Source organism: Chiloscyllium plagiosum, chromosome 13 (genome assembly GCF_004010195.1).
Source record: "Chiloscyllium plagiosum isolate BGI_BamShark_2017 chromosome 13, ASM401019v2, whole genome shotgun sequence".
In the NCBI taxonomy this organism is placed as follows: domain Eukaryota; kingdom Metazoa; phylum Chordata; class Chondrichthyes; order Orectolobiformes; family Hemiscylliidae; genus Chiloscyllium; species Chiloscyllium plagiosum.
In genome coordinates, this window is record NC_057722.1 from 61990934 (window position 1) to 62016956 (window position 26023).

Genomic DNA, 26023 nt, shown 5'->3' on the forward strand with positions numbered 1-26023 from the left:
CGGCGCTGTTTTCTCTGGAGCGTCAGATGCTGAGGGTGACCTTATAGAGGTTTATAAAATCACGAGGGGCATGGATAAATAGACAAGGTCTTTTTCCTGGGGTGGGGGAGTCCAGAACTAGAGGGCATAGGTTTAGGGTGAGAGGAGAAAGATTTGAAAGGGACCTAAGGGGCAACGTTTTCACGCAGAGGGTGGTACGTGTATGGCATGAGCTGCCAGAGGAAGTGGCGCAGGCTGGTACAATACAATATTGGATGGGTACATGAATAGGAAGGATTCAGAGCGATATGGGCCAATTGCTGGCAAATGGGACTAGATTAATTTAGGATATCTGGTCAGCATGGACGAGTTGAACCGAAGGGTCTGTTTCCATGCTGTACGTCTCTATGACTCCATGTTTAATGATCAACCCTACTGATCTATGGGAACAGTTTCTCCTTGTTGTTGGCCTGTAATTCCAATAATTAAGATGTGCAGGTCAGGTGAATTGGCCATGCTAAACTGCCCATAGTGTTAAGTGCATTAGTTAGAGGGAAATGGAACTGGGTGGGTTAATCTTCGGACTTGTTGGGCCGAAGGGCCAGTTTCTACACTGTAGGGAATCTAACCTAATCTAATCTAATCAAACCCAATAATAGTCACACAGATAAAGATAAAACAGAACTTTAATCATACGTGTATTTAAAACATTCACATGTGACACATAGATTATCAAAATTTACATAAGAGATTATGTCAACATCGATGAGACAGTATTCAAGCAGCATTATTTACGTGACACTTCCCACTAAGCCTTAATGAGCTCTGGTTGCAAGTGTGCTTACCCCAGGGTATGAGGAGCATTGAGTGTTCTGCCAGAGCTGGTGCGGGAGATAGTGAGGCACAGACACAAGGCAAGAACGAAATGCAGAAACACAAGATGGGGAGTGAAGCAGGAAGTGTTCCTGATCTCGACACTCCCAGAGAGGGTCAAAGAGGGTGCTCAATCATTGCAACAGTCAAATCCAATCAATTGTTACTTCCTGGACACTGAACGCCTTAAAGGATGTAGATAAAAGCCAAGTTGAATATCTCCAACAGATGGGAAGTTATCAAAATCTCTCCCACACCCTTACATTCAGACTCAATCGACACTCCTTGGTGCAAAATTTTGATGTAACTGTCTACATTTCCTTTGGCGCTTCTATTTTTGTTTAGGTGCCCCTTCGGGGCCCTCTGTCCTAATTTTGATTTTGAATTGTTTGTGGCCGTGAAAAAAAACTGGAATTTGCCTTCCCTGTTTCTGATGGAATTTCCTGATATGGTTAGGGAAATTGATCAAGGGGGAGGGATGGTTACACACTTTAGCAGAGCCCTCTGAATTTTCAACTGTCAAGCTGAACAGATGGGATGTTTAATGGCTTTGTCTCACGAATTTTCTCTTTGCCTGAACTTCTCGCATTGCTTATTCCAACAGCACCAAATATATTTGATAGTCATTGAAAGACATAGGTGAGAACGTAAAAAAATAAAGTTTCCTGTACATACATAAATCATTTCATTCAGGATATTTCTTGTTATCTACACACTGGAGAATTGCACAGTGTTTTCTCACTCCCTGTGCTCGCTCATTAGTTGAACGTGCGCGCTGAATCCAAAAGGTCCCTCACACTTTTTTTTAACACAACTCTGACACACTCAAGACTGAAACTTTAACCAGTCACATGCCTGGGCAATCGGAAAACAGCAGTTAGCAAAGTCAGGGATAATGGCATCCTCTTCGCTTCTAATGTTCTCAGTCTCACTCAGGCTGTTGCTTGAAACAAATTCTTTCGGAGCACTCCCGATTTGAGTCCATCACTTTTTGTGAACTCGTGCTGGGCTGTAAGGATTCAGAAACCTGCTCGCACTTTCATGTTAAAAAGCACAGGAGCAAGGCGTTCCCGTTAGGGAAGGTCAGAGGTCACTTCATGTGCACATGAGACCACCCATGGCTCACAAGCTCATGAAATGACCCGTTTGCTACAATGACAAGTGTTTGTGTTGGGGAACAGATCCGTTTACACTGGCATATTGGCAATGACACACTAGGCACTCCCAGGTGAGGTATGGCACAGGTCAGATGCAGTGTAAAGCTTCCTCTGCTCTGCTCAGACCCCTAACTTTACACGTTCCATTGCCTGTCACCATATCTTTGACATAGTTCCAAAGGAGATAGCCAATGCCACGCCAAAGGGAGGGGACTTTACTGTGGTGGCTTCAATGTCCACTTTGAGCTCTGGGTCTTGGCTGCTGAACCTCAGTGACCACTGGACTTCCACAGCCAGATGCAACAGTCGGACATGAGCCCAGACCCCAGGGAGGAATGGGGACTGACACCACAATCCAGTCGCCCACAAGTACTCTCAGCTGCATGTTATTGTCCTCAGCTCCTGAAGGACTGAGTGGCCACTTTGAAAGCACAGTTAGGACTTGTGTCTGCAAACTGGGATGGACAACATGCAAAGCCAAGCTGATCCTCAGACAGTCTACTGTGACATCTGTTATGACTAAGATCAGGAGTCAAATGAGCCCAATGGCATTCAAAATCCTTTTGTCTTTTATGTTCCTCCTTCCCCGAGTGTCTAACTGACAAAAAATGCTCCAAAGAAGCTGGATCCATCAGCCATGTCAATCCAGCTGATGTTGCTGACAGTCACAAATATTCGATCAAGGTATCTGAGTTCAAACAGGCCACCCTGGTAAATGGAATGTAATTCGTATTCCCTATTCTTAGCCCAGCATGTTGTCCTGGTATTTTTCATTAACAGGATAGGGTCAGGGTAGGCTGTATTTTTGTAAATATACTGGACCATCTGAGTGTTCCCGGAAACTGACAGCAAGGCACCTGGACGGGAGTCTCCCTCTCCTGTGATTTCGCGATATCGAAAGTAGGTCTGAGCATAGATATAATAGAGTCCGGTCTGCAGGATAATCAGCTCTCCGTTTTTGTATTCCACGCTGTGCAGAAATGCCTGTCCTCTCCGTGGCTCCCACATCTGTATTTTCTGCCCCTGAAGTCGTCTTGACACTGAGTCTGCAACAGTAACAATGGTAAATCCTGAGTGACACAGCCTCGAATTGTCTCATGACCCTAACAGCACCTCATGTCTGGAGCTGAGAAGAATGAGAGATGATCCCATTGAAACCGACAGGATTCAGAAAGGGACTCAGGGGCTAGGGGGAACCCAAACCACAGCAGGCACAGTCTCAAGATCAGGAGTTCAGGACTTAAGGAGAAACTCCTTCACTCCAAAATGTTTCGAATCTTTAAAATCTCAAAGTTTTGTGGATTGTTGAATATAGGTACAGATGGACAGATTTTATTTTAATATATCCTTTCAAGTGATGTAGGCTCGCCAGGCAAAGCCAGTGTTTGCTGCCCATCTTGAACAGAGTGGCTCGCTCCACTATTTCAGAGGACAGCTAAGAAGCAGCTACCTTGCTGTGGGTCTGGAGTCACAGGATGGCCAAAGGACTGCAGAGCATGAGTGAACCAGATGGTCTTCTACGACCATCATAAAACAGTACCACGCTCACCAATATAGATCAGAAGTCACATGACACCAGGTTCTAGTCCAACAGGTTTATTTGAAATAACAGGCTTTCAGAGCACTGCTCCAAAAACGGGAACAAGTTACTTCAATATGGCAGATGATATAATGACCACAATTATAGAGACTACAATTCCACGGCTTTTATGTTGGAATTTTGATTCCACTGTCTGCCACCGTGAGATCTGAACCTAATTGTTAGCTGGGCATCAGGATTGATAACCAAATGGCACTTCCACTGTGCTACGCCACCTCCCCTCATGGCCTCCCAGATAGCCAGCTGAAAATCTCAGCCATGTTGGCATTGAATGGTGGAGTGGGTTTGATGGGCCAAAAGGCCTCTTTCTGCAGAGGCAGATTTGGAAGTGGGTTCCTGCCTCAGGGTGATCCATCAAGGACAGCACGGTGGCTCAGTGGTTAGAACTGTTGCCTCTCATCGCCAGGGACCAGGTTCGATTCCAGCCTCAGGCGACTGTCCGAATGTTGTTTGCACGTTCTCCCTGTGTCAGTGTGGGTTTCCTCTGGGAAAGGTAGGTTAGGTAAATTAGTCAAGGGTAGATTTAGGGGAATGGGCTTGGGTGGGATATTCTTCGGAAGGTCGGTCTGGACTTGTTGGGCCATAGGGCCTGTTTCCACACCATTGGGATTCTATGATGACACTGCTACCCTGGCAGCTATCGAAAATCGTCACTGCTTGAATTTTCAGCACACTTCAGACATTTCAAGGGATTCACAAGTTTCCCTACCAACCTCAGCAATGTGCACCTTTCTCACTGTGACTACAATCTTCCTGGAGCTGTGACCTCTCAGAGACCCACCCATCAACCCAACATCCGGAACCGAATAATGGAGAAAGAGGCAGCCTATTGATGATGAAACTACTGACACGATTCTGACCTGTCCCAGTGCTTGAAGCTTTACAAAAGGCAAAGATTCCACCCACAGGAGCAGGAGAAGGTCACTTGGCCCTTTCAGCCTGTTCTATTATTCTATTACATTACAGTTGAACCATACCTTAACACGCTCTCAAAACAAAGAATATTATTCTCAGTTTGCAAATTTTCAAATGCTTTCTTGGGAGTCCCAGATTTCCACTGCCCTTTAAGTGCGGATGTTCCCTCTGAATGACCTGGCCTGTCATTTACGGTTCTGCCTCTTTGTTCTGGACACTACCCTCTTCCTCCAACCAGAGGAAATAAATTCTCTCCCCCTTAATCGTCTAAAGTTCTCTTAATCCTCTGAAGTTCTCTTACTCCTCTAATCTATGAAATATAAGACTAATATAAGACTAATCTATGAAACAGCACACCTTAATTTAAACCTCACAGCCTATTAAGTGGCAGGTTCTTATTTGGAAGTTCAAAGATTTCCTCACCAGACGTTCAACCCTTACCTCAGCTTTTGCCTATAACTCTGTTGTAAACTTTCTTACTCGAGAAAGTACTGACTGCAATATCAACACATCAGACTTTGCGTTGTCATACCACATTCTCCTGATGATTATTTGAAGAGACATTGCTTAAATAATTGTCAGCCCTGGGCCAGTCAGCAGTGTTCCCAGCACTTAAGTCAGTAGGTTGTGGGATTAATTCCTGATCTATTCCTGATGAAGGGTTTTTGCCCGAAACGTCAATTTTCCTGCTCCTCGGATACTGCCTGACCTGCTATGCTTTTCCAGCACCACTCTGATCTAAACTGTGGGATTAAGACCCAGGACCAGAAACTTCAGCAGATCATCTTGGCTGACACTCCCGATGATAGTTGTGAGGGAGTTTTAGTGAGGAAATCTTAAAACCAGATTAATCAATAACATCCCTCATTCTTTCAGGGAATTTGTTATGTGCAAATTGGCTGTCAGGCAATGGTGACTATGCTCTTCTTTACTTCATTTGTTGCAAATGCTGCAAGATATACTCAGGTCTGCATGTCTTTTCTTTTGTTTTCCTTCCCACACTCTTCTCCAATCTTCCTCCAATTTTCAGAATTCACAATTCGTTAACATAATGGAAGCTGGAGATTGCCATTCAGCCCCTCTACTCTGTTCAGCTAATCAAACCAATAATGGCGGCTCTTACATTCAACTCCATTTTCCTGCTTTCTTCCATATCCTTTGTTTCCCTCAGTTCCCAAAAGGTTCAGGATAAGGAGTTGGTCATTCAGGACTGAGATGAGGTGAAATTGCTTGATTCAGAAGCTTGTTAAACTTTAGAATTCTCTACCCCACAGAGCTGTGGATGTTTGGTCATTAAATACATGGAAGACAGAGGCCACTAGGGTTTTAGACTTGCACAATAGGTTAGGACATGTGGTGTCAGGCAACAAATAGCTAAGTGGATGGAAACTTGGCTAAAAAAGGTCAGAGATTTGGGAAAAAGGTTCATCAGATTGGAGAAAGGCATAAAGCAGTCTTCCAGTCATCACTGCTTTGACCACGGTTATTCATCATTTACATTGTTTGGAAAATGGGAAAAAGCAGATGATATCAAAGTGGCCAGCATCAAAGGAGATTGCAAGCTGTTGATTGTTGTAGAGGGAAGTTACTGGTGGAGAATCTTAGCAGAGTCTCACCTCCCAGTGGAGTTGACTTGCTCCGATGATTTCCAGTCAGATGAGCTGCAATTTTTTGGACAGTTGGCTGTGTGCCTGATTGCGGTTGACTCAGATATGGAATCAGACGAGACACTTCACCTAAAAGAGGAGGAAGAGATCACACATTAACTCAGGGATAGATGTGGTACCCACATTAGCTCCATCCCTCCCTCTGAGCCTTTTGTGCAAAGTACAACTTAACAGGCTTGTCAGCAAAATTAAAGCAGATGAGATTGACAGGGCGTGCTTACAAAACTGGCCAGAGACAGAAAAGAGTGGTGTACAGTTGGTTTTCACACAGGAGAGAGGTACATGGTTTTGTTACTTAGGGGCTGGTATGAGGAACACCACTCTTTCTGATATAGATCCACACCTCAGCACACATGTATAAGGCACAATATCAATTGGTGGAATTAATACAAAAATCAAATGAAGTGAATAACAAGGAGGATCGATTTCAGGAGGGACGCACTGGTAAATGGGATGGACAATAAATGCTGGGATAGGTAGTGACACCTGCAAACACACATTAAAAACAAAATGGGCATCCACATGACAGATGGATTTGAGCACAGAGCAATGCAGAGTGATGTCTTTTGGAAGGAAGAATGAAGGCACATGACATAAACCAAATAAATTAAAGAGGACAAAGAGATTTGAGGCTCTAGACATAAAAATATTTGAAGCTAACAGCTCAAATTGAGATGGCTGTTGAAAAGGTAGATGCAGGAGATAGTCGGTTTTATAAACAGAGGCACAGCAGGTAAGCAAAGAAGTTATTAGGATAAACATTTCTAAAATACTGGCTTGAGGAAGGATGTCAATAAGGATTGAGGATTGGTTAACGGACTGTAACTTGGGTGGCAGGAACGGGGTATAGTACATCCAAGTTTGATACCAATACAAAATGCACAGGGAGACTGCCAAGGGGGCCCAGGCAGCTTCAGTGAGTGGACAGGAACATGTCGCTTGAGTATAATGTGGTGAAATATGAAGTTGTCCACGTCACAGGAAAATTGGAACACAGAATATTTTTACGGGGTTGATGGCTTCTGTTTAATCCTGTATCTTATAATCCAAGAGATCAAATACAATCGAACCAGGGCTGAGGAAAGTTGGTTATTTAGAAAAGCTGAAGTAACTGAGGTTATAGCAGAGGACATTAAAGGGAGATCTACCATTGGTATCGGTGTATATGTCTATCTTTGATGCTTTGTGAAATCCCTCCCGCAACAGGCTTTGATTTATTCACCAATTAATATAAATAAACCACAACTGTGGGCATGGGTGGTCGCCACTTTTGTTGGTAATCACACAGGGTCTGCTCTGTGTGGGTGGTGCCTGCGGTCAGGTGATCCATTACCTCTCGGATTGTTACTGACATGTTGATAATTCTTCACTTTACACTTGGCGAAGTGTAAAATTTACAACCTGCAGAGCTGGGAACAGGCAGTATTCACGCAGCCAGGCCTTAGACAATCAACTTCCTGTCAAAACCGGGCAGGCCTGGAACTACGGGGTCAAGTGCTAATAGGGGAGGCGTGGGCAGGGTGGTGAAGTGGGGATGGGTGGAGACAGGTAGAGGGTATCATCTGGTTGATTAATGGGAGGAATCAATCCCGTTGGTGACAAGGAGGAGTGGAAGGGAGAGAGAGGGGCTGGGAAGGGAGTCGGGGGATGGGGAGGGAGGTTATTTGAAGTTGGAGAACTCAATGTTGAGTCCTCTGGGCGGTAGGCTGCCCAGGCATAAGCTGAGCTGTTGTTCCTCCAATTTGCAGTGTGGATCATTGTGGCAATGGAGGAGGCCAAGGATGGTCATGTTGGAAAGGGAGTAGTTGGGGGAATTGAAATGGGTGATGACTGGGAGGTCCGGTCAGCTCTTGTGGACTCAGCTGCGATGCTCGGTGAACCATTCCCTAAGTTTACGTTCGGTCTCCTCGATATAGAGAAGACCACATCAGGAGCACTTGATTGTAAGAGAGACAGGTGAACTTCTGTCTTCCAGGTGACACAGTTGTCACCTGCCTCTCTTCCAGGCTTGCCTAGAACTGCAAGGCCAGGCGCTATTGGCCACATTGTTTCAGAACAAGCTGCTGTTTCCACCTCCAGTGAAGTTGCTAGAATGTCATAAGAGTGGCACGCAGACTGTGTGGCACCCAGCTCAGTAGGAGGTCAAGGGGCATGGACAAGGACAGCATTTGACAGGTGAAGGTTCAAAACCATGTTCTGTGACCTCCAAACACAGGAAGTAGTCACCCCATTACATCACCTGCCCTGACGCGATCCTAAGATTGGATGCAGGCCATAAATCTTCGAGAAGGGTGTAAGGGGGGGGGGGTAAAAGGAGCAACCGAGAACCCTGGTTCGCTCTGTTTTTGCATCTTCCTGAACGGTATCTCCAGGGAAACCACATTGATCAAGTGACCCAAAGACAGAAGCAACCCTAGACAAAAGTCTTTTCAGACAAAGAGTTCAGATATAGTGGTAGGAACCTGTGGATAGGGTGTAGTGAATCCTGGGAAGTATGTGTCAGAATTAGAGAGCTAGTGTAGATTGGAGGCTGTTTACTTTGAGATTTAAGACTGTTTACTGAACAGCCCTATGAAAGAAAGTTATGTTAAATCTTTCCCTGACTCTGATCCCTTTTATTCAGCTCACCATGTAATAGGAAATATAAAACGGTTACTGCAAACTGGTCAAGGTTAGGCAGGGGACATTTATCTGGGAGAAAGTGAGGACTGAGATGCTGGAGATCAGAGTTGAGAGAGTGCTGCTGAAAAAATACAGCAGGTCAGGCAGCATCCGAGGAACAGAAAAATCGACGTTTCAGGCAAGAGTCCTTCTCCACCTATCCCTATACAACATACCTTAAACTCTCACGTAATTTCTCAACATAGCCTGCATCGCCAACTTAATTCCTTCTGCCCGGTTATCAGGTACTGATATTCAAAACCTCTATTTGTATGGTGACACACTGGGGCTCAGACGAATTCAACGATTCAAATCGCATCTGATAAAGGGTTAACATGCACACTGGGTATGTGGGGCAGAAGCATGTGGTCATCTGATACAGTGCATTGATATATATACAGTGATTTGCAGTAATAAAGGTGGTCAAAATCATGCTACGATGAATGGACTCTTTCTGTGCTGTATAGCTCTTATGTGATAATGATCAGAGAATCTGTTTTAAGTGGTGTTGCTTGAGGTACGAATATTAACAAGGACACCAGAGAACTCCATTGCTCTTCTGCAAAACAATGCCTTGGGTTCCTTCTACCTCCACCTGAGAGCGAAGACAGGAGTTGGTTCAATGTCTTAGGTAAAAGATAGTACCTCCTGCAGTGTGACACTCACTCAATGCTCCATTGTGATTATTTGCCAGCTTATTCTACATACTCAAGATTCTGGACTATGTCTTGAAAGCATTATCTTCAAGAACTCACGGGTAAGAATGTTATCTACTGAGCTGTAAGAAACTCACCCCAACTCTAGTACCTTTTCAATACATAAGACTGCAAGCTCTGTCCCAACAGAAGAAATTTATTTCCAAAATTCACACATCAAAACAGAAGCAACTCTAACACTTCCCATGGAAGAAAATCAAAGAAGACATTTTTAAAAATCATTTTTTTAAGGAAGAAAACTACAGAATCAGAACGTATTTACCTTTTACAATTACAGACATGTCCTGATCATATCGCTTGGATACAGTCTGTAAAAGAATTTAACAACAGAAATAAGACTAAAACAAAATCGTATTTTTCCAAATAAAGATTTCACTCCATTGTTAAAATGTTTCTTAAATTTTAGATTAGATTACATTACAGTGTGGAAACAGGCCCTTCGGCCCAACAAGTCCACACCGACCCGCCGAAGCGTAACCCACCAATACCCCTACATTTACCCCTTACCTAACACTACGGGCAATTTAGCATGGCCAATTCACCTGACCTGCACATCTTTGGACTGTGGGAGGAAACCGGAGCACCCGGAGGAAACCCACGCAGACACGGGGAGAATGTGCAAACTCCACACAGTCAGTCGCCTGAGGTGGGAATTGAACCCGGGTCTCTGGCGCTGCGAGGCAGCAGTGCTAACCACTGTGCCACCGTGCCACCCATAAATGCAACCTCTCTAACAAGCTTTTGATCATCAGTCCAACATTATTGTTCTCCAGTCCCATGATGCCACTTGGGAGGATTTTCTGCATGAAAGACACTACACAAATGGGGGTTAATGGTGTTGTACCTTTTCCACCAACTGATAGATTTGAGCTCGGAACCGCCAGCATAGCTCCTCATTGCGTCCCATTTTCTCTTTACGAGGATAGTCGGCGAATTCTTCACTCGCCAAGGCATCATCGTGAAGATCGACAATGTCCTCCATCAGGCAGGCCATGTTGTTTTTTGAGAATGTCTCCTGTATCTGGAATGAAGCATAATAAAAGATACAAGATGAAGCCCTATTGCCCATAAACTGCCAGTCTATCACATGCAGGCATCAAGCCATCCCCTACGTCCATCAATGCTCACAATTTCAACGGTTTCAGGAGCCAGTGTGTTCTGTTTCTTGCATATTTATCTGGTTCAGATGGTGGCTACTAACTGGGCCTCACCTCTGCTGATGCAGAAAGAGGCACGATGCATCTGAAGGATTGTCTGCACTCGTTTTGTTTAATTTGGTTATTCAAAGAATAAAGGGGCTTTTTATACAGGTGCACGCTCTACACAATGTTGTAAATGAATAAAGGCTAGGATCCAACGTTCTATCTTTCACCACTCAGATCCCTAACAAGTCACACCAATCATAGCAAGAATGTGGAAGGAAATTTGATCTGCGTGATTATTCTACAGATAATGTCAGATGCAAATATGAAAACACCATCCGGGGTTTATCGGCACCACATCCATGACCTTCAACATTCATTCCCTACAAAACCAATGCACAGGAATGTGTACCATCTACAAGATGCAGTGCAGCAACTCAGCAGCAGCAGAAGTAACTCCTTCGACAGTACGTTCCAAACCTGTGATGACTACCATCTAGAAGGACAAGGGTAGCAGACACCACCAGCTGTCAGTCCCTCTCGAGGGCTGTGGGGTCCCAACCTTTTCAGTATCAAGGCACACTTTAATGAGACAAACGATTCCATTTTCCTCAGAATGCACGCATGGTAGGGGATGGCATTGCAGGAACACGAGCTGTCAACGGGCGCACCTGGCATCAGCAGCTAACGTTTTCAATACTAGGCATTGAGCCTCCCGAGGAGGTCAAATGCATGACCCAGCCTCGACGCTCAGGTAGAGTGCTACTGCTTCCCCAGAACTTCCCATCCCACTTCTCACCCTGGCATGGCACAGCGCTTGAAAACCACTACTGTCGGGAACAAGGCAAGGAGTTTGAAAGGGTTAAACTATGAAGAAATGTTTCATGACCTTGCATTTGCTTGCGTACAGAAGATTAAGAGATAGTTTGGGCCTTTTAGGTGATTGAAGTGTTTAATTGGTCAGATAGAGCAAAACTTCTAACAAGACAGGACAGACTAGATGCCGGGAGGATATCTTCCCTGGATGAGGAGTCCAGAACTTGGGATTCATGATAGGCTTGTTAGCACTGAGAAGAGGAAACTTCACGCAGAGGCTGGTCAACCTATGGAGTTTGCGACAGCGAGGCCAGGTCACTGAGTATGTTCAAGAAAGAGACAGATGTGTCTTTAGATTTTCAAGGCATCAAAGGGAATGCCGAAAGCAGAAATATGACATTGAGGTACAGGATTAGACATGACCACATTGAATGGCAGAGCAGGCTTGACGGATCTATTCCTGCTCCTAGTTTCTGTATTTGGTGGTGAAATCCAAAATGGGGGGGGGTGCACAAAACATTAAGATTAATCTTAAACCCTAATCAGGGGGTGAAGTCAGGAAGCATTTGTCCACACAATGTGTAACAGGAATCTGGAACACACTCCCTCAAGAACTAGTGGCTATTGTAAAGATTCCTTTGGTTTTTTTTAGACAGGGATAGCAAAGGGATACGGAATAAAAGAGAATAAATGGAGATGAGGTACAAATGTGCCATTAGCAGAACAGCCTCATGGATTGATAGGCATCCTCTTGTTCCCATGTTCCATCGACCCCTAAGGTCTGTGATTATAGATTTGCAAGCTTTCAAAACCTAAGCTGAATTCCAGCCAGTACTTACTTCATGATTTAATTTCCCTCCGACTGTATGACCACTGTGATGATCTGCATGAATGAGGACGCACCCCAGAAAACCCATGATTGCATACAAAGAGAGCACAAACAGTTCCACATTGCTAAGTTGCTCAGCTGAGTCCAATTGTAGTTCTTACTGAAAGTCACAGAATCGTTGAATTGTACAGTACAGAAGCAGCCATTATACCCACATCAGCTACCCAGCTAGTCCCATTCTCCAGCCCCATCTCCATAGCCATCAAAACTCACTACTTTCAAACATACATCCAGCTCTCTTCTGAAACCTCATACAGAGTCTGTCTCGACCTCTCTCCCATTCCAAATCCTAATAACTCTCTGAGTAAAACATTTCTCCTTATCTCACTCCTAGCTTTTTTTGCTGACAATCTTGAAACTGTGGTCCCTGGTTACAAATATACCAACTAGTGGACTCAGAATATCCTTCTTGACCCTGTCAAAATTGTTCATAATTTTGAACATCTCAATAAGGTCACCTCTTAATCTTCTCTGCTCCAAGAAGAATAAGCCCAATTTCTCTCATCTTTCCTTGCATCTAAAACCCCTCATTTCTGGGATCATTCTAGTAAATCTCCTTTGAACTATCTCCAGGGCTTTAACATCGTTCCAGAATTGAACACAATGCTTCAAATGTGATCTGACCAATGATTCATACAGATATAGCGTCACTGCCTTGCTTTTATATTCTATATGCCTCAAGTTATAAACCCAGGGTTCGATATGCCTTCAACGTTTTCAGCTTGTCTGGCCACATTCAGAGAACCCTGAGGTCCCTCTCCTCCTGAATGCCACTCAAAGTTATACCACTGAGCCTGCATTCTCTCTCCAAGTTTTTTCTACCAAAATGCATTACCTCACATTTCTCTGCATTGACATTCATCTGGAAATGTGTTGCTGGAAAAGCGCAGCAGGTCAGGCAGCATCCAGGGAACAGGGGAATCGACGTTTCGGGCATAAGCCCTTCGTCCTGAAGAAGGGCTTATGCCCGAAACGTCGATTCTCCTGTTCCCTGGATGCTGCCTGACCTGCTGCGCTTTTCCAGCAACACATTTCCAGCTCTGATCTCCAGCATCTGCAGACCTCACTTTCTCCCCTTGACATTCATCTACCAGGCGTATGTCCATTTGGCCAACTTGTCAATGTTACTCTGAAGTCACTTAGCATCATCCTCACAATTCACTATTCCCCCTATCTTAGGATCATCTGCAAATTTACAGATTTTGCCCTCAACATCCGTAATAAATCATAAAAAGTCTTTTGAGTAAGAATTTAAAAGTTAGTAAATCTGAGCTTTTATAATGAGGGTTGTGGGCAGAAATGAGGACTGCAGATGCTGGAAAACAGAATCTAGATTAGAGTGGCGCTGGAAAAGCACAACAAGTCAGGCAGCATCCGCGGAGCAGGAAAATCGACATTTCGGGCAAAAGCCCTTCATCATTCCATTCCTGATGAAGGGCTTTTGCCTGAAACATCGATTTCCCTGCTCTTCGGATGCTGCCTGACCTGCTGTGCTTTTCCAGCACCACTCTAATCTAAACTCTACTTCAAGTTAATAGTCATGACGCCATTACTGAGGGAGTGCTGCACTGTTGGAGGTGTCCTGGGTGAGGCTTGTTCATCCTCCAAGGGTGAACCTAAAAGATCTCAGAGCACTATTTCGACAAGTGCCTTGGAAAATATTTATCCCTTAACCAAAAACACGTTAAATTAAAATAACGTTACTGTGGCCGATGAAGCATTCCAGTTACTGTGGTACCCATTGGTTATGGACGGCCTCAATCATACTCAGCGTATTCCCTCTCCATGAACAGTCAGGTGCAGATGAAACCAGGGAAGAGAATCTTCCTGGATTAGTGGTGCTGGAATAGCACAGCAGTTCAGGTAGCATCCAAGCAGATGCTGCCTGAACTGCTGTGCTCTTCCAGCACCACTAATCCAGAATCTGGTTTCCAGCATCTGCAGTCATTGTTTTTACCAAGAGAATCTTCCTGTCTAGATCTGTGAATGATTACCTTGACCAGACCCAGGAATAGACCCGTGAGCAAGTGAGGTATGTGCAGCAGCAGACATCCACAAAACCCCTCCTCAGTGTCTGGAATGGCCCGATAGGGATTTCCCACAAAAAGGATCAAACCTCAGGAGTGAAGGACCTGGGGGTGTTTATGCACAAACCACAGAAGGTGGCAGGACAGTGGGAAAAACTGGTTAGATGGGTTTATAAATAGAGACATAGCAGCTGTAACACTGTACCCTGCACTCTGTTCTGTTACCCTGACACAGAATATCTACATTACGATCAGCCTGTAAAGCACAAAAGACAACATTTTTCGTTGTGCCTCAGTACATGTGATCGTAATAAGTCAAATCAAATCAAACCTAGGACAGATGTCAGAGATAGTTTCTTTACTCAGAGAGTAGTAGGGGTGTGGAATGCACTGCCTGCAACAGTAGTAGACTCGCCAACTTTAAGGGCATTTAAATGGTCACTGGATAAACATATGGATGATAATGGAATAGTGTGGGTTAGATGGGCTTCAGATCAGTTCCACAGGTCAGCGCAACATCGAAGGCCAAAGGGCCTGCACTGCGCTGTAAGGTTCTACGTTCTAGCTGAGAGAAGATTTAATCGAGATTGCCAAAATCATGGGGAGGTTGTGGGCAGAGTAGAGAAGGAGAAATTATTCCCACTGGCAGAAGGATGGAGAACCAGATGACAGTGATTTAATGTGAAGGGTAATAGAATTAAAGCCGAGGTGTGGGGGAAATTGTTTCACACAGCAGCTGTTAGGATGTGGTGGAGACTGATTCCATCACCACTTTCAAAAGGACATTGTTCAATTACCTGAAAAGAAAGACTTTGCTGAGGTGCATGGAGGGCCGGAGTGGTATGAGGTGAAGTGATCTGGCAAGGGGCCAACACAATGGGCCAAATGGCCTCCTCTATTCTGTAGCCATCCCATGATTCAGATTTATCACAGCTTCAGAACTATATTATTGACCTTGAAACCATTCTGAGCTCGTGAGAGGTGCTGGGCCTCATGACATGCAAGTTCTGTTTCTGTTTATGCTTTTGCTGGAATAGCCAGCCTTGAGCAGGAACTCAGCTCTGTGAATGTTGAGTTACGAGCACAACTGGCCAAGCAGGTCTCAACAGATCAAGGGAACCACACCAGAGATCAGATTTCACAGTAACACTCCTAATGTTCAATAGAAAGTATGCATAAATCTAAGAACTGATACAGATTTTTCTACATTCTCAGGAGGTCCCAAAAGGCTTCTGAAGACAATGACCATTAACCTCTCTCCTTCTCCACCTCCCTCTCATCCTTTAACTTGCTTTGACCAGGTTTCTGTTTACCTGATCTATCATCATCTTGACAAAGTGCCAAGCTGTGTTTGGTAATCACTCCAGCGACACATCTAATCATTGCTGCCCGGTCGGGTAACACAGCAGGAAATGTCTGCACAGCTAGCTCCTTCAAACAGTAATGTGATAATGAACAAATCAATGGTTTTTGTAATGCTGGGTGCAGGATAAATACTGACCTAAGCATTTGTTGCTGCATTAAAATTATCATCAATTGGAAATACCCATCCAGTTCATTAATGTCTTTTAGAGAAGGAAATCTTACCCGGACTGGCCTGTAATATGACTCCACACCCACAGCAACGTGGCTGATTCTTAGCTGCCCTCTCAAATGGGTGAGTAAGCCACTCAGTGCAAGGGCAATTTGGGATGAGCAACTAACATTGGTCCAGATCAGTCCATTCCCCAACCCTTCCTCCCAGTGACAACCATGAAAAAGCAGTGTGTATCTGTGTGTGTGTGAGGGTTTCTGTGTATGAGAGAGCACATGTGTATATCTATGTGTCTGTGTGTGTGCCTGTCTGTGTGTGTGAGGGCTGTGTGTATGAAAGAGCGCATATGTCTATGCATGTGTTTCTATGTGTGTGTGTCCGTCTGTCTGTGTGAGAGGGTTTGCATGTATGAGAGAGTGCGTGAGTCTATGTATATGTGTCTTTGTGTGTGTGTGTGTGTGTCCATCTATCTGTGTGTGTGAGAGGGTTTGCGCGTATGAGAGAGCATGTGAGTCTATGTATGTGTATGTGTGCCTGTCCCTCTGTAGGTGTATATCATTGTGTAAGAGTCTGTTTGTGTGTGCATCTGTCAGTATGTGTCTGTGTGTGAGTACCTACATGTGTGTGTCTGTGTGGAGCTGGGTGTAATGCCTCAATTCCTCTGTGATAAGAGAATGGTCGTGTACCATTGTTATGGGGGAAGTGATGCGGGAAGCTGGCATGTGAAGGAAAGGTACAGTCATATTAACCTGCTGTATCTGATAGCAGAGAATCTCCCAGTGTCCTGATCAAGATTCGCTCCTTGACTAACATCAATAAACATGACAGTTTGCCAATCAGGCCTTATCCTGGCTTACTGGGTCTCCACTGTGCAGCAATTGGCTCCTTGGGCTCCATGGCTCAACGAGGATGAAGTATTTTGAAATGTTTCTATCTCTATAAACTTCTCCAATCCTACAACTCTCCAAAATCATCACACTCCTCCAATCCTAGTTACACCAGTGGAGGTCAGTGTTCAGCTTCCTGGACCCCAAGATCTGGAATGTCCTCCCTAAACTTCTCTCGCTGTCTCTCCTTCTTCAAGATTCTTTTTTTAACCACAGGTTTGGTGATCTGTCTTGATAATTTCTTTTGGGACTTGGTATCATAATATGTTTTGTCACGTACCTTTGGTATGTCAGTGAAAGTAGTTGTTGCAAAGTGTGTTCTATAAATACAAGTAGTTGTTAAGGGTATCATGTGAATTCAAGTTGTTGCTACAGGCGGATGTAGTAAGCCAGGCTGCGCTTTTCCAGCAACACTTTTTCAGCTCTGATCTCCAGCATCTGCAGTCCTCACTTTCTCCCCTACATAAATACAAGACCATCTCCCTTTACCATGACCATCTTGGTTGTTGTGGTATCTCAGTTTTATGACCAAGGATCCCACACCCTCGCCCCACACAAGTATGAGTTGACGCTCCACCAATCGCTATGTGTGCCTGGGAAAGGCTTTGTGTTCTAATAACATTGAAGGTCATAGCTGTTTGCCAGCATGCCTGGAATTCTATCATGTGATTAAAAAATGCCACCGGTGACATTTAAACTGTCAGGTAGAGACTGAAAAGTGTGTTTACAGTGCCATAAATATCTCTCTAATGGCACAAACTGAGTCAGGTGAACAATTATTGAGAGGGCACACACATTATAGAGACTTCAATTTAGGCAGAGAGTTTAGATGGAGATGAGAGTCAAAAAGTGGGGTGTTGGAAAAGCACAGCCAGTCAGGCAGCATCTGAGGAGCCGGATAGCTGACATTTCGAACATAGGCCCTTCATCAGGAATGCCATAGCATCTCCCTGTGGAGATGACATGGCAAAAAGCCTTGTCCACTCTGAACACCCCATACAGCATGGCATCAGGAGCTCCTTGTCCCTTGATAGGCATGATGGAAAGCTCAACTGCAGTCCTCAGGGAACAAGCTGGCGAAGGAAGACCTGTGTCTCACTGGCTATGAAGGAGGGACAAGGCTGCAGCAACAAGGTGGTCCCACTCACCATGGCTCAACACACCGCTGACCTCAACCTATCAAGATCATGTGTAACACCCTCAGGTCTCACCTTAACCAAAGCCACAAGCAGGTTTCCACCAAGGTCCATTTGCAGTAAGTGTGCAGGTTTCTTTTACAGTAGCAGCAGTTTAGCAGTCTCCAAACAGTCAGGACAGAAGGAAAGAAGTCCTGAGCAGTGTAATATTGGTAAGAGGAAAGCTTCAGAAATGCAAGGCTTAGGAAAAAGGGTTTGAGAATCCCTTTTTAAGAAATAAGTGAGTTGTGTTAGCATAGACATTCATTTGTTAAAAGTACATTGGCAATCTCTTGCAAACATATTCAGTGCATGACTATAGTAAACAAATTGCAAATCTTATGATCTATCAAGCCAGTTTCATGCTGGGAACTGTCTTGTCCAGTAGCTAGAATCATGGAGTCCATTGGCTGGCTTCGTAACAGTAGTCCAGAGAGGCATGTCTCTTGAACCTCTGCCTCCACAGAGCCACGGCCTCACGGGGGCTGCCATTAATTCCCAACAAGGCCTTGCTAGGCCAATTGAGAGCTGGCAAGCTCTTTGTTACCCAACTGAATGATTTCTGGCTGTCAATCAAACAGTCTTGGATCCCCTCTGAGTAAAACACCCCACTGATCTCTCTTTTTTCACTGAGCAGCAGATCAAACTACCAAAGGGCAACCCAGGAAGGAGGTCTGTGTTTTTGTCAATGCTTAAATTCTCCTGTTAAAACTGTCAAGTTACAGGGACTTTAATTCCCTTTGTCTCCTTGAAATAAACAAAACTTTGGCTTTGATTTCCTTCCAAACTCACTGTAAAGTTAATCAGCCCTGAGACTTCCTGTAGAAAACAAGGAGGGACTTGTGGTCACAATTAATTTGTGTCTCGTCAGTGCCAAATCCTCAAAATATGACAAATATACATCAGTGTTTTTTTAAAAATCCTGTCTCCTAGAGGCCTTGGCAGATCCTGCAGTGAGTCATTAGGTGGTGAGGCAGGGACAGAGTAGTTTGTCTGAACTCGATTTTGTGATGTGATTGTGGAACAATTGTTGATGGTGATTTTAAACTGCTGTTAGCTGGGTTTTAGTTGCTGGGTTTTGCTTAGCATTGTGAGCAGCTGGAATGTCTAGCTCATTTTCCTCTGCAGTCGACAATTATACCAGTTGGGAAACTCACAAGATGATATCACTTTAACTCTAACTTCCTACACGCCTATCAGATCATCGCCTCTCCCTTCTGAGGAAAAAGCTTTCCCCCCAGTTACCCCTAGCAACTCCAGTAATGAAATCATCCCAGCACTGGATTTCTCCAGAAAATACATTTGTGTTAATCCACAAGATTGAAAGCTTTTAACTTGGAGAGCGCAAGATCATGCTCAAAATTGACAAAACTTTCCAGTTAGCCTAGAGTCAGCAGCGAAATAAATCTCCCACAGAAATTATAAATATTCCACTGCTGGAGACAAAAGGAGGATGTTGATCAGTGAGTAGGCAGCTCTACTATATTTAGGGAATGTACAGGCTCAACACCAAGGCCTGGTCAAAGGCCACAATTTGGAGTCTCGTCATTGTCCCAAACAATAGAACAGGGTGGGACAGTTTCAGGCCTGTATGGATCATTTATTAACCTCTACATTATATATTTCAAAATTATATATTTCAAACAAAAGTTAAAAAAAGTTAAAGATTCCCAGAGGGAAAATCTAATCCAAAAACACCAACACTTGGAAACTAACACAATTTACTTTGTAGTCTACAGGACCAGTTGTGCCAATGTGTCTCATTTATCAGTTTTTACTGTTCTGTCCTCGTGGATTAGGAAAGTAACTCCTCTGCTGCACTAACTTTCCAATCAAGACCCCTTCTTCTCGCTCAGTTGGTAGCTCTCTGAGCTTTGACACATGGCTCTCAGTCGCTGTCCAGGACTTGAGCACAAAAGCCAAGACTGATATTCTACTGCAGTACTGTCAGAAGCATTGCCTTTTAAATGAGATATAGAACAGAGCCCCTACTTACCTGCTCAAACGGGCATAACTGATCCCAAGGCACAATTCTGAAGAGCAGGGGTGTTCTCTGTCTGTCCTGACCAGTCTTTCAGTCTCAATCAGCACATTTGTTGGGAAAGGGTGGGGGGGGGGGGCATGTGGGAAATTGATGTATGCAAATTATCTGTCTTGTTTCCTACATCCTATTGGCTGTAAAGCATTTAGAGGTATTCTGAGGTTGTACAAGTTGCTATAGAAATGAAAAGCTTTTGGTACCACTACCTTGCTATTGGATCCTCTCATTATACCCTTCTAACTGAGGAGATAGCTCCTGAGGATAGGATGGGAATGTAGAAGTAGCAATTCATTACTGAATCGCCAAGCAGGTCAAAGATGCTTCTCGGATCTTTCACTGCTCCCAGCTCTAATGTTCTCTCTCTCTCATCACAGCTCACCCTGTCATTGATGAAAATCCAATGCAAACTTGCACAGCTCAGATGTAACGGGGCACAGTGCAAAATTAGGGAGTGAGGGGGAGTGAGAAAGAATCTTGTTGACAATGCAGAGCTTTTATGTCTGGTTTGCAGACTTGACATTAACTTCACCCAAGGCTGGAATAGCCAGGAAGCAATCCAGACATTCCTAACAAGCAGAACACATTCATAACTCAGACTACTGTAACCAGACAGGTCTTTCCCACTATATTCTGCTTGTTAGAATGAATAGGATTAGAAGGGCAGCTATTTCTTATCATATTGATATAAAACTATAACCCAAGAGTCAGTGGGATATTTTACACTATGTATGGAAACCTCTTTAATGTAATGAGTATCTGTAATCTGTTTATCTAACTGTGATGTTTATCTTTTTAACTGTTTCTTATTTTCTAACTTCGACTATGTATCACTGTAAGGATATGTAACTTTTTTTATTTGTCTATGTTGTATCTAAGATTTGTACTCTGTACCTAAGATGGCTCCATCAGAAATGACATTGTAAACGTTTCACTGTATTCCTGTGCTTGATAATAAACATAATCCTAAATTCTAAATTTTAGAAATTGTGAGGAGGAGATAGAAAGACTAGTATTTATTCACGAAGCTTGGGCCAAAGGGCCTGTTTCCACACTGTAGGGAATCTAGTCTAATCTAATCTAATCTAATCTAATCTACTTCAACTCAGGCCAGAGAGCTCCATAGCAAATGAAGAACGTTTGGAAAAGTCACTATTGTAATGTAGGAAATGCAGCAGCCAATTTGCACAGATCAAGATCCTGCAAACTGCAATGTGATGAAGGAAGAGTCATCTAGACTCGAAACATTAGCTTGCTTTCTCTCTATAGATGCTGCCTAATCCGCTGATTTTGTTTTCAGTACAGATTCCAGCATCTGCAGTCATTTGCTCTTGCAATGTGATGAATGAGTGGATAATCTGTTGTGTTAGTTGAGTGATAAATATCAACAGGGGACCGTAGGGTCTGACAGATCATCCAACAGACAGTAAGTCTGGCAGCACAGCACCTCTTCAGCGCTGCCCTGGGAGTGTGAGGCCGGATTATGGGCTAATTCCCTGAGAAATTAGTAATAGGTCAAGTTAATGAAGAAAACAGAGTGGCTTGCTCCCCCATTCACAGCTGTGGGTCTGGAGTGACAGGTAAGCCAGCTCAAGTAAGGATTGCAGATTTCCTTCTATCAAGGTGAATTCATGATCCAGAAACAGTTAGAAAATCCAAATTTGCTGGAGAAACTCAGCAGGTTTGGCAGCATCTGTGGAGAGAAAACAGAGCTAACATTTCGAGTCCAGTGACCTTTTTTCCGAAAAGGTCAGTGAGTCAGATGGGTTTTGACAACTGTCCAGTCATTTTCATGGACGCTGTTATTGATATACGTTTATAAATTTCAGATTTATTTAAATCATTGAGATCAAAATTCCCCAGGAGCCACAGTAGTATCGAACATTAAATCTCCAATTATATCAGTCCAGATGACTGACCCCATAACATGACATTGGTGAGGCCTCTTCTGGAGTACTGAGTGCAGTTCTGGTTGCCCTGCTATAGGAAGGTTATTAATAAATTGCAGTGGGTTCAGAGAAGATTTACCAGGATGTTGCCAGTAATGGAGGGTTTGAGTTATAAAAATAGGTTGGACAGGCTGGAACCTTTTTCACCGGAGTGTAGGAGGTTGAGGGGTGACCTTATAGAGGTTTATAAAATAATGAGGGGTATACATAAGGTGAATAACAAGAATCTTTTCACTGGGGTAGGGAAGTTCAGAACAAGGGAGCATATTTTTAGGTGAGAGGAGAAAATTTTAAAAATAACATGTGGGGTAACATTTTTACAAAATGGTTTGTGTGTGCCAGAGGAAATGGTGTATGTAGGTACAGTTACATTTGGATAATTCCATGGAGGGATGTGGGCCAAATGCAGGCATGTGGGACTGCTTTGGTTTGGGAAGATGGTCGGTGCGGACGAGTTAAGACTGAAGGGTCTGTGTGCACGCTGTATGACTCAATGACATAATGCTGCTAAGCCCCTAATACTGCAACATGCAGTTTAAGGATGGACTATATTCTGCACCCACACATTCAGACTAATCGGAATTCAGCAATATTCACCACAAGGATGGATCAATTCCAACTCTACCTCCAAAAGGCAGCTTTTCTCTGTTGAGACAAGAGCACTCTCCCACACAGGAACATCCACTCCTCACAGCCTCTGCACTTGTCTAGCCAAGCCAGCTTATGTTGCAAAAGCATATCATGTGTTTTCTTTAGAAGTGGGATTCCATTTCTTTGAAACAATTACACAGCTGTGCATCGAAGGTTGGAGTACTGACCTCCCCCCTACTTCCTCCCCTTTCCACAGGAACAGTAGGAGGCCATTCAGCCTTTGAGCCTGTATCGCCATTTGATGAGATCATGGCTGGCCTCTACGTCAACTCACCCAGTCCAACTTTACACCGTGTCTTGGAGCACCCTTGCCCAACAAAACTCTCTCACAAATTGCAGCTGCTCCCCGCACCCCCCAGCTGCTCCCAACCTGAACAATTTTATTGGGTGGAAAGTTCCAGATTTTCACTCGCTGTCTGTGAAGAGGTGCTTCCACATAACAGCCTTGACGAATCTACCTCCTGCTCCTCCCATCCAAGCCACCAACCAGAGGAACTCATTTCTTTATCAATTCACTGTTCTGTTTTAAACATTGTGACAAGATCAATGTAAACATCTAAACTTGAGGAAGTATGAGCCTAGTACCTAGTCGATGCTATCTGCCCTCGTAACTAACCCATTTAACGACTCTGTTATTCCAGTGAATTTGCTCTGACCCCCACTCCAGGCTGATAAACTTTTCCTGCCCGGAATGGAAGCCAGTCTCTTATCTAATGGCACAGAGCCCATCTACACCATCCCACCAACTGAGACCCCTCACTGGAATACCCTCTGCTTGCCCTATCTGCCAGAGTCAGCAACTCCACCACCTCCCTCCATTAAATGGTGTTTTTCTGTTTTGGTTTTCATGTCCCATGTCTGATCCCATTTAACCCTTGCAGAGGAGGCCTATGTTCTTGGCCTGCAGCACAGCCTGGATGTTGGGTTGGATGCCGACCTGGGCAATGGTGACCCATCCCAGCAGCTTGTTGAGCTCCTCCTTGTTGCGGACAGTGAGTTGCAGGCAGCGGGGGGGGGGGGGGGGGGTGGGCAGGATGTGGGTTTTATCATTGCCCTGGGCAGGGCTGCCTGTCAACCCGAGGATCTTGGTGATCAGGGGCTTGAGGAGGGCAGCCTGGTCAACAGGACCCCAGCCCAGACCCACTCAGCATAATGCCCCTTATGCAGTTGACAACAGATGTGTCCCAACTGGGAACTGGGAGCCAGCCCAAGAGGAACGGGCCATGGCCTTAAGCAGGTCTTTCCCCCACGTTTTACAGCAAACAGACTTTCCTCAATATTGTCGAGACTTCCAAAACCCACCAACAACATCCGGATTTGCACCGTAACTGTTTACCAGATATGGACGCCGCTGGCTGGGTCCAGTTTAATGCCGTTCCCTAATTGCCCTCGAGAATTTGGTGGGGAGCTGCATTCTTGAACTGCTGCAGTCCATGTGCTGTCGGTAAACCCACAATGCCCTGGGTGGGGGCGTTCCAGGACTGACCCAACAACAGTGAAGGCGATACATTTCCAGGTCAGGATGGTGAGTCGCTTGGCGGGGGACTTGCAGTGGGTGGTGTTCCCTTGCATCTGTTGCCCTTATCCTTGGGGATGGTAAAAGTCAAGGGTTTGGAAGTTGCTGTTAACAGAGGCTTGGCGATTTGATGCTGTGCATCTTACTGATGCTTAGTTGCTAACTCTGCAATCGTTGTTTTATATCCAAAGGTTGAATCCTTGTCTCTTTGAGATACCAATGAGCCATGAGTTTAGGAAATTTGGAACAGGCTGAAATGGTTAAGTGACCTTCTCCTACTCTTTGCTACCATCAGCACCAAGTCTCCACAATCCCACTGCTGAAAATAAAGGCTGAAAGATGGGTGACTGTAAATGATACAGGCAAAACAATTCACTGTATTGTGTTGCTGAACAGAAAGAATAGTTTTAATTAACAAGCCTCTTGTTCAATGTATTCGTCAGGAATGCTTCAGTTCCCAAAGGGAGTCATCTCAGTTTCATGTTTGCAATAAAAACTATAGTGAACTATGTGTCACTTCAATAGTGAGAGAACTGGAGAGCTCTCAGAATGAAATACGGTGGCAATCGAGAAGCTCCCTCGATGAAAACAATAAAATGGAGGCTGCCACAGCCCTCCGGGGAAGTATGACAATGGTTTCACCCTAATGGGTTCTACACTTCCAGGCGCTGTTGGTACACAGGAACACGGTGTGTATTGTTTCTCAATCCCTTTGCCATGGGAGCAGAGGACTGGCAACGAGGGCTTCTGGGCTGCATCGGGGCAGGAGACTGGGGCAGCAATCCGCCTGGGAGGAGTAACAAGTTCCCACATTGTATCAGGGATGATTACAGATTGACAGGTATATGCTGACCTTTCAACATTATCGGGTGGGAAGCACCCCAAGCTGTGCCTTACAGATTTTTTGATAAAAAGTTTATGAAGTTTATCGGAAAGATGTTGTGAAACTTGAAAGGGTTCAGAAAAGATTTATAAGGATGTTGCCAGGGTTGGAGGATTTGCGCTATAGGGAGAGGCTGAACAGGCTGGGGCTGTTTTCCCTGGAGCGTCGGAGGCTGAGGGGTGACCTTATAGAGGTTTACAAAATTATGAGGGGCATGGATAGGATAAATGGACAAAGTTTTTTCCTTGGGGTCGGGGAGTCCAGAACTAGAGGGCATAGGTTTAGGGTGAGAGGAGAAAGATATAAAAGAGACCTAGGGGGCAACTATTTCACGCAGAGGGTGGTACATGTATGGAATGAGCTGCCAGAGGATGTGGTGGAGGCTGGTACAATTGCAACATTTAAGAGGCATTTGGATGGGCATATGAATAGGAAGGGTTTGGATGGATATGAGATGAGTGCTGGCAGGTGGGACTAAATTGGGTTGGGATATCTGGTCGGCATGGACGGGTTAGACCGAAGGGTCTGTTTCCATGCTGTACATCTCTATGACTCTATGAAACAAAATGCATAATATCATCAAGTAGAGTCATGATGGAAAATCATACCTGACAAATATATTAAAATTCTTTGAGGAGGCAGTAATCGGGACAGATAAAAGGGAAGCAGTGGATGTAATATATTTGGATTTTCAGGAGGTGCTTCAGAAGGTACCACGTGTCAGGTTACTCAATAAGAGCCAAGATACTGGAGGCAGTCTCTTAGCCTGGAAAGAGGATTGGCTAGCTAATAGAAGGCAGAGAGCTCCAATGAGAGGGGCACTTTCAGGGCTGTGACCTGTAACTAGTGGAGTGCCACGGAGCTCAGTGCTGGGCCACAATTATTTACAACACATATTAATAACTTGGATGAGGAACGTGGAAGTGGCACAGCCAGGTTTGTGGGTGT

At 44.5% G+C, this 26023-nt stretch overlaps 1 protein-coding gene across 3 annotated transcripts in view; it reads right to left on the minus strand.

The window, feature by feature from the left end:
• Positions 1-647: 647 nt before the first annotated feature.
• The window catches only part of LOC122556126 (tumor necrosis factor ligand superfamily member 10-like), a 32807-nt gene continuing 7431 nt past the window's right edge, over positions 648-26023 (minus strand). For 2 of the 3 annotated variants that reach the window (XM_043702599.1, XM_043702600.1), the window contains 4 exons: positions 10413-10589; positions 9831-9876; positions 6141-6260; positions 648-3055 (listed from right to left, as the gene is read on the minus strand). In XM_043702599.1, coding sequence (XP_043558534.1) covers positions 2604-3055; positions 6141-6260; positions 9831-9876; positions 10413-10589 — 795 coding nt within the window. In that variant the 3' untranslated portion in view covers positions 648-2603. Of the gene's footprint in view, positions 3056-3589; positions 4094-6140; positions 6261-9830; positions 9877-10412; positions 10590-26023 lie in introns of those variants that run through there. The other variant, XM_043702601.1, reaches the window with a different exon arrangement.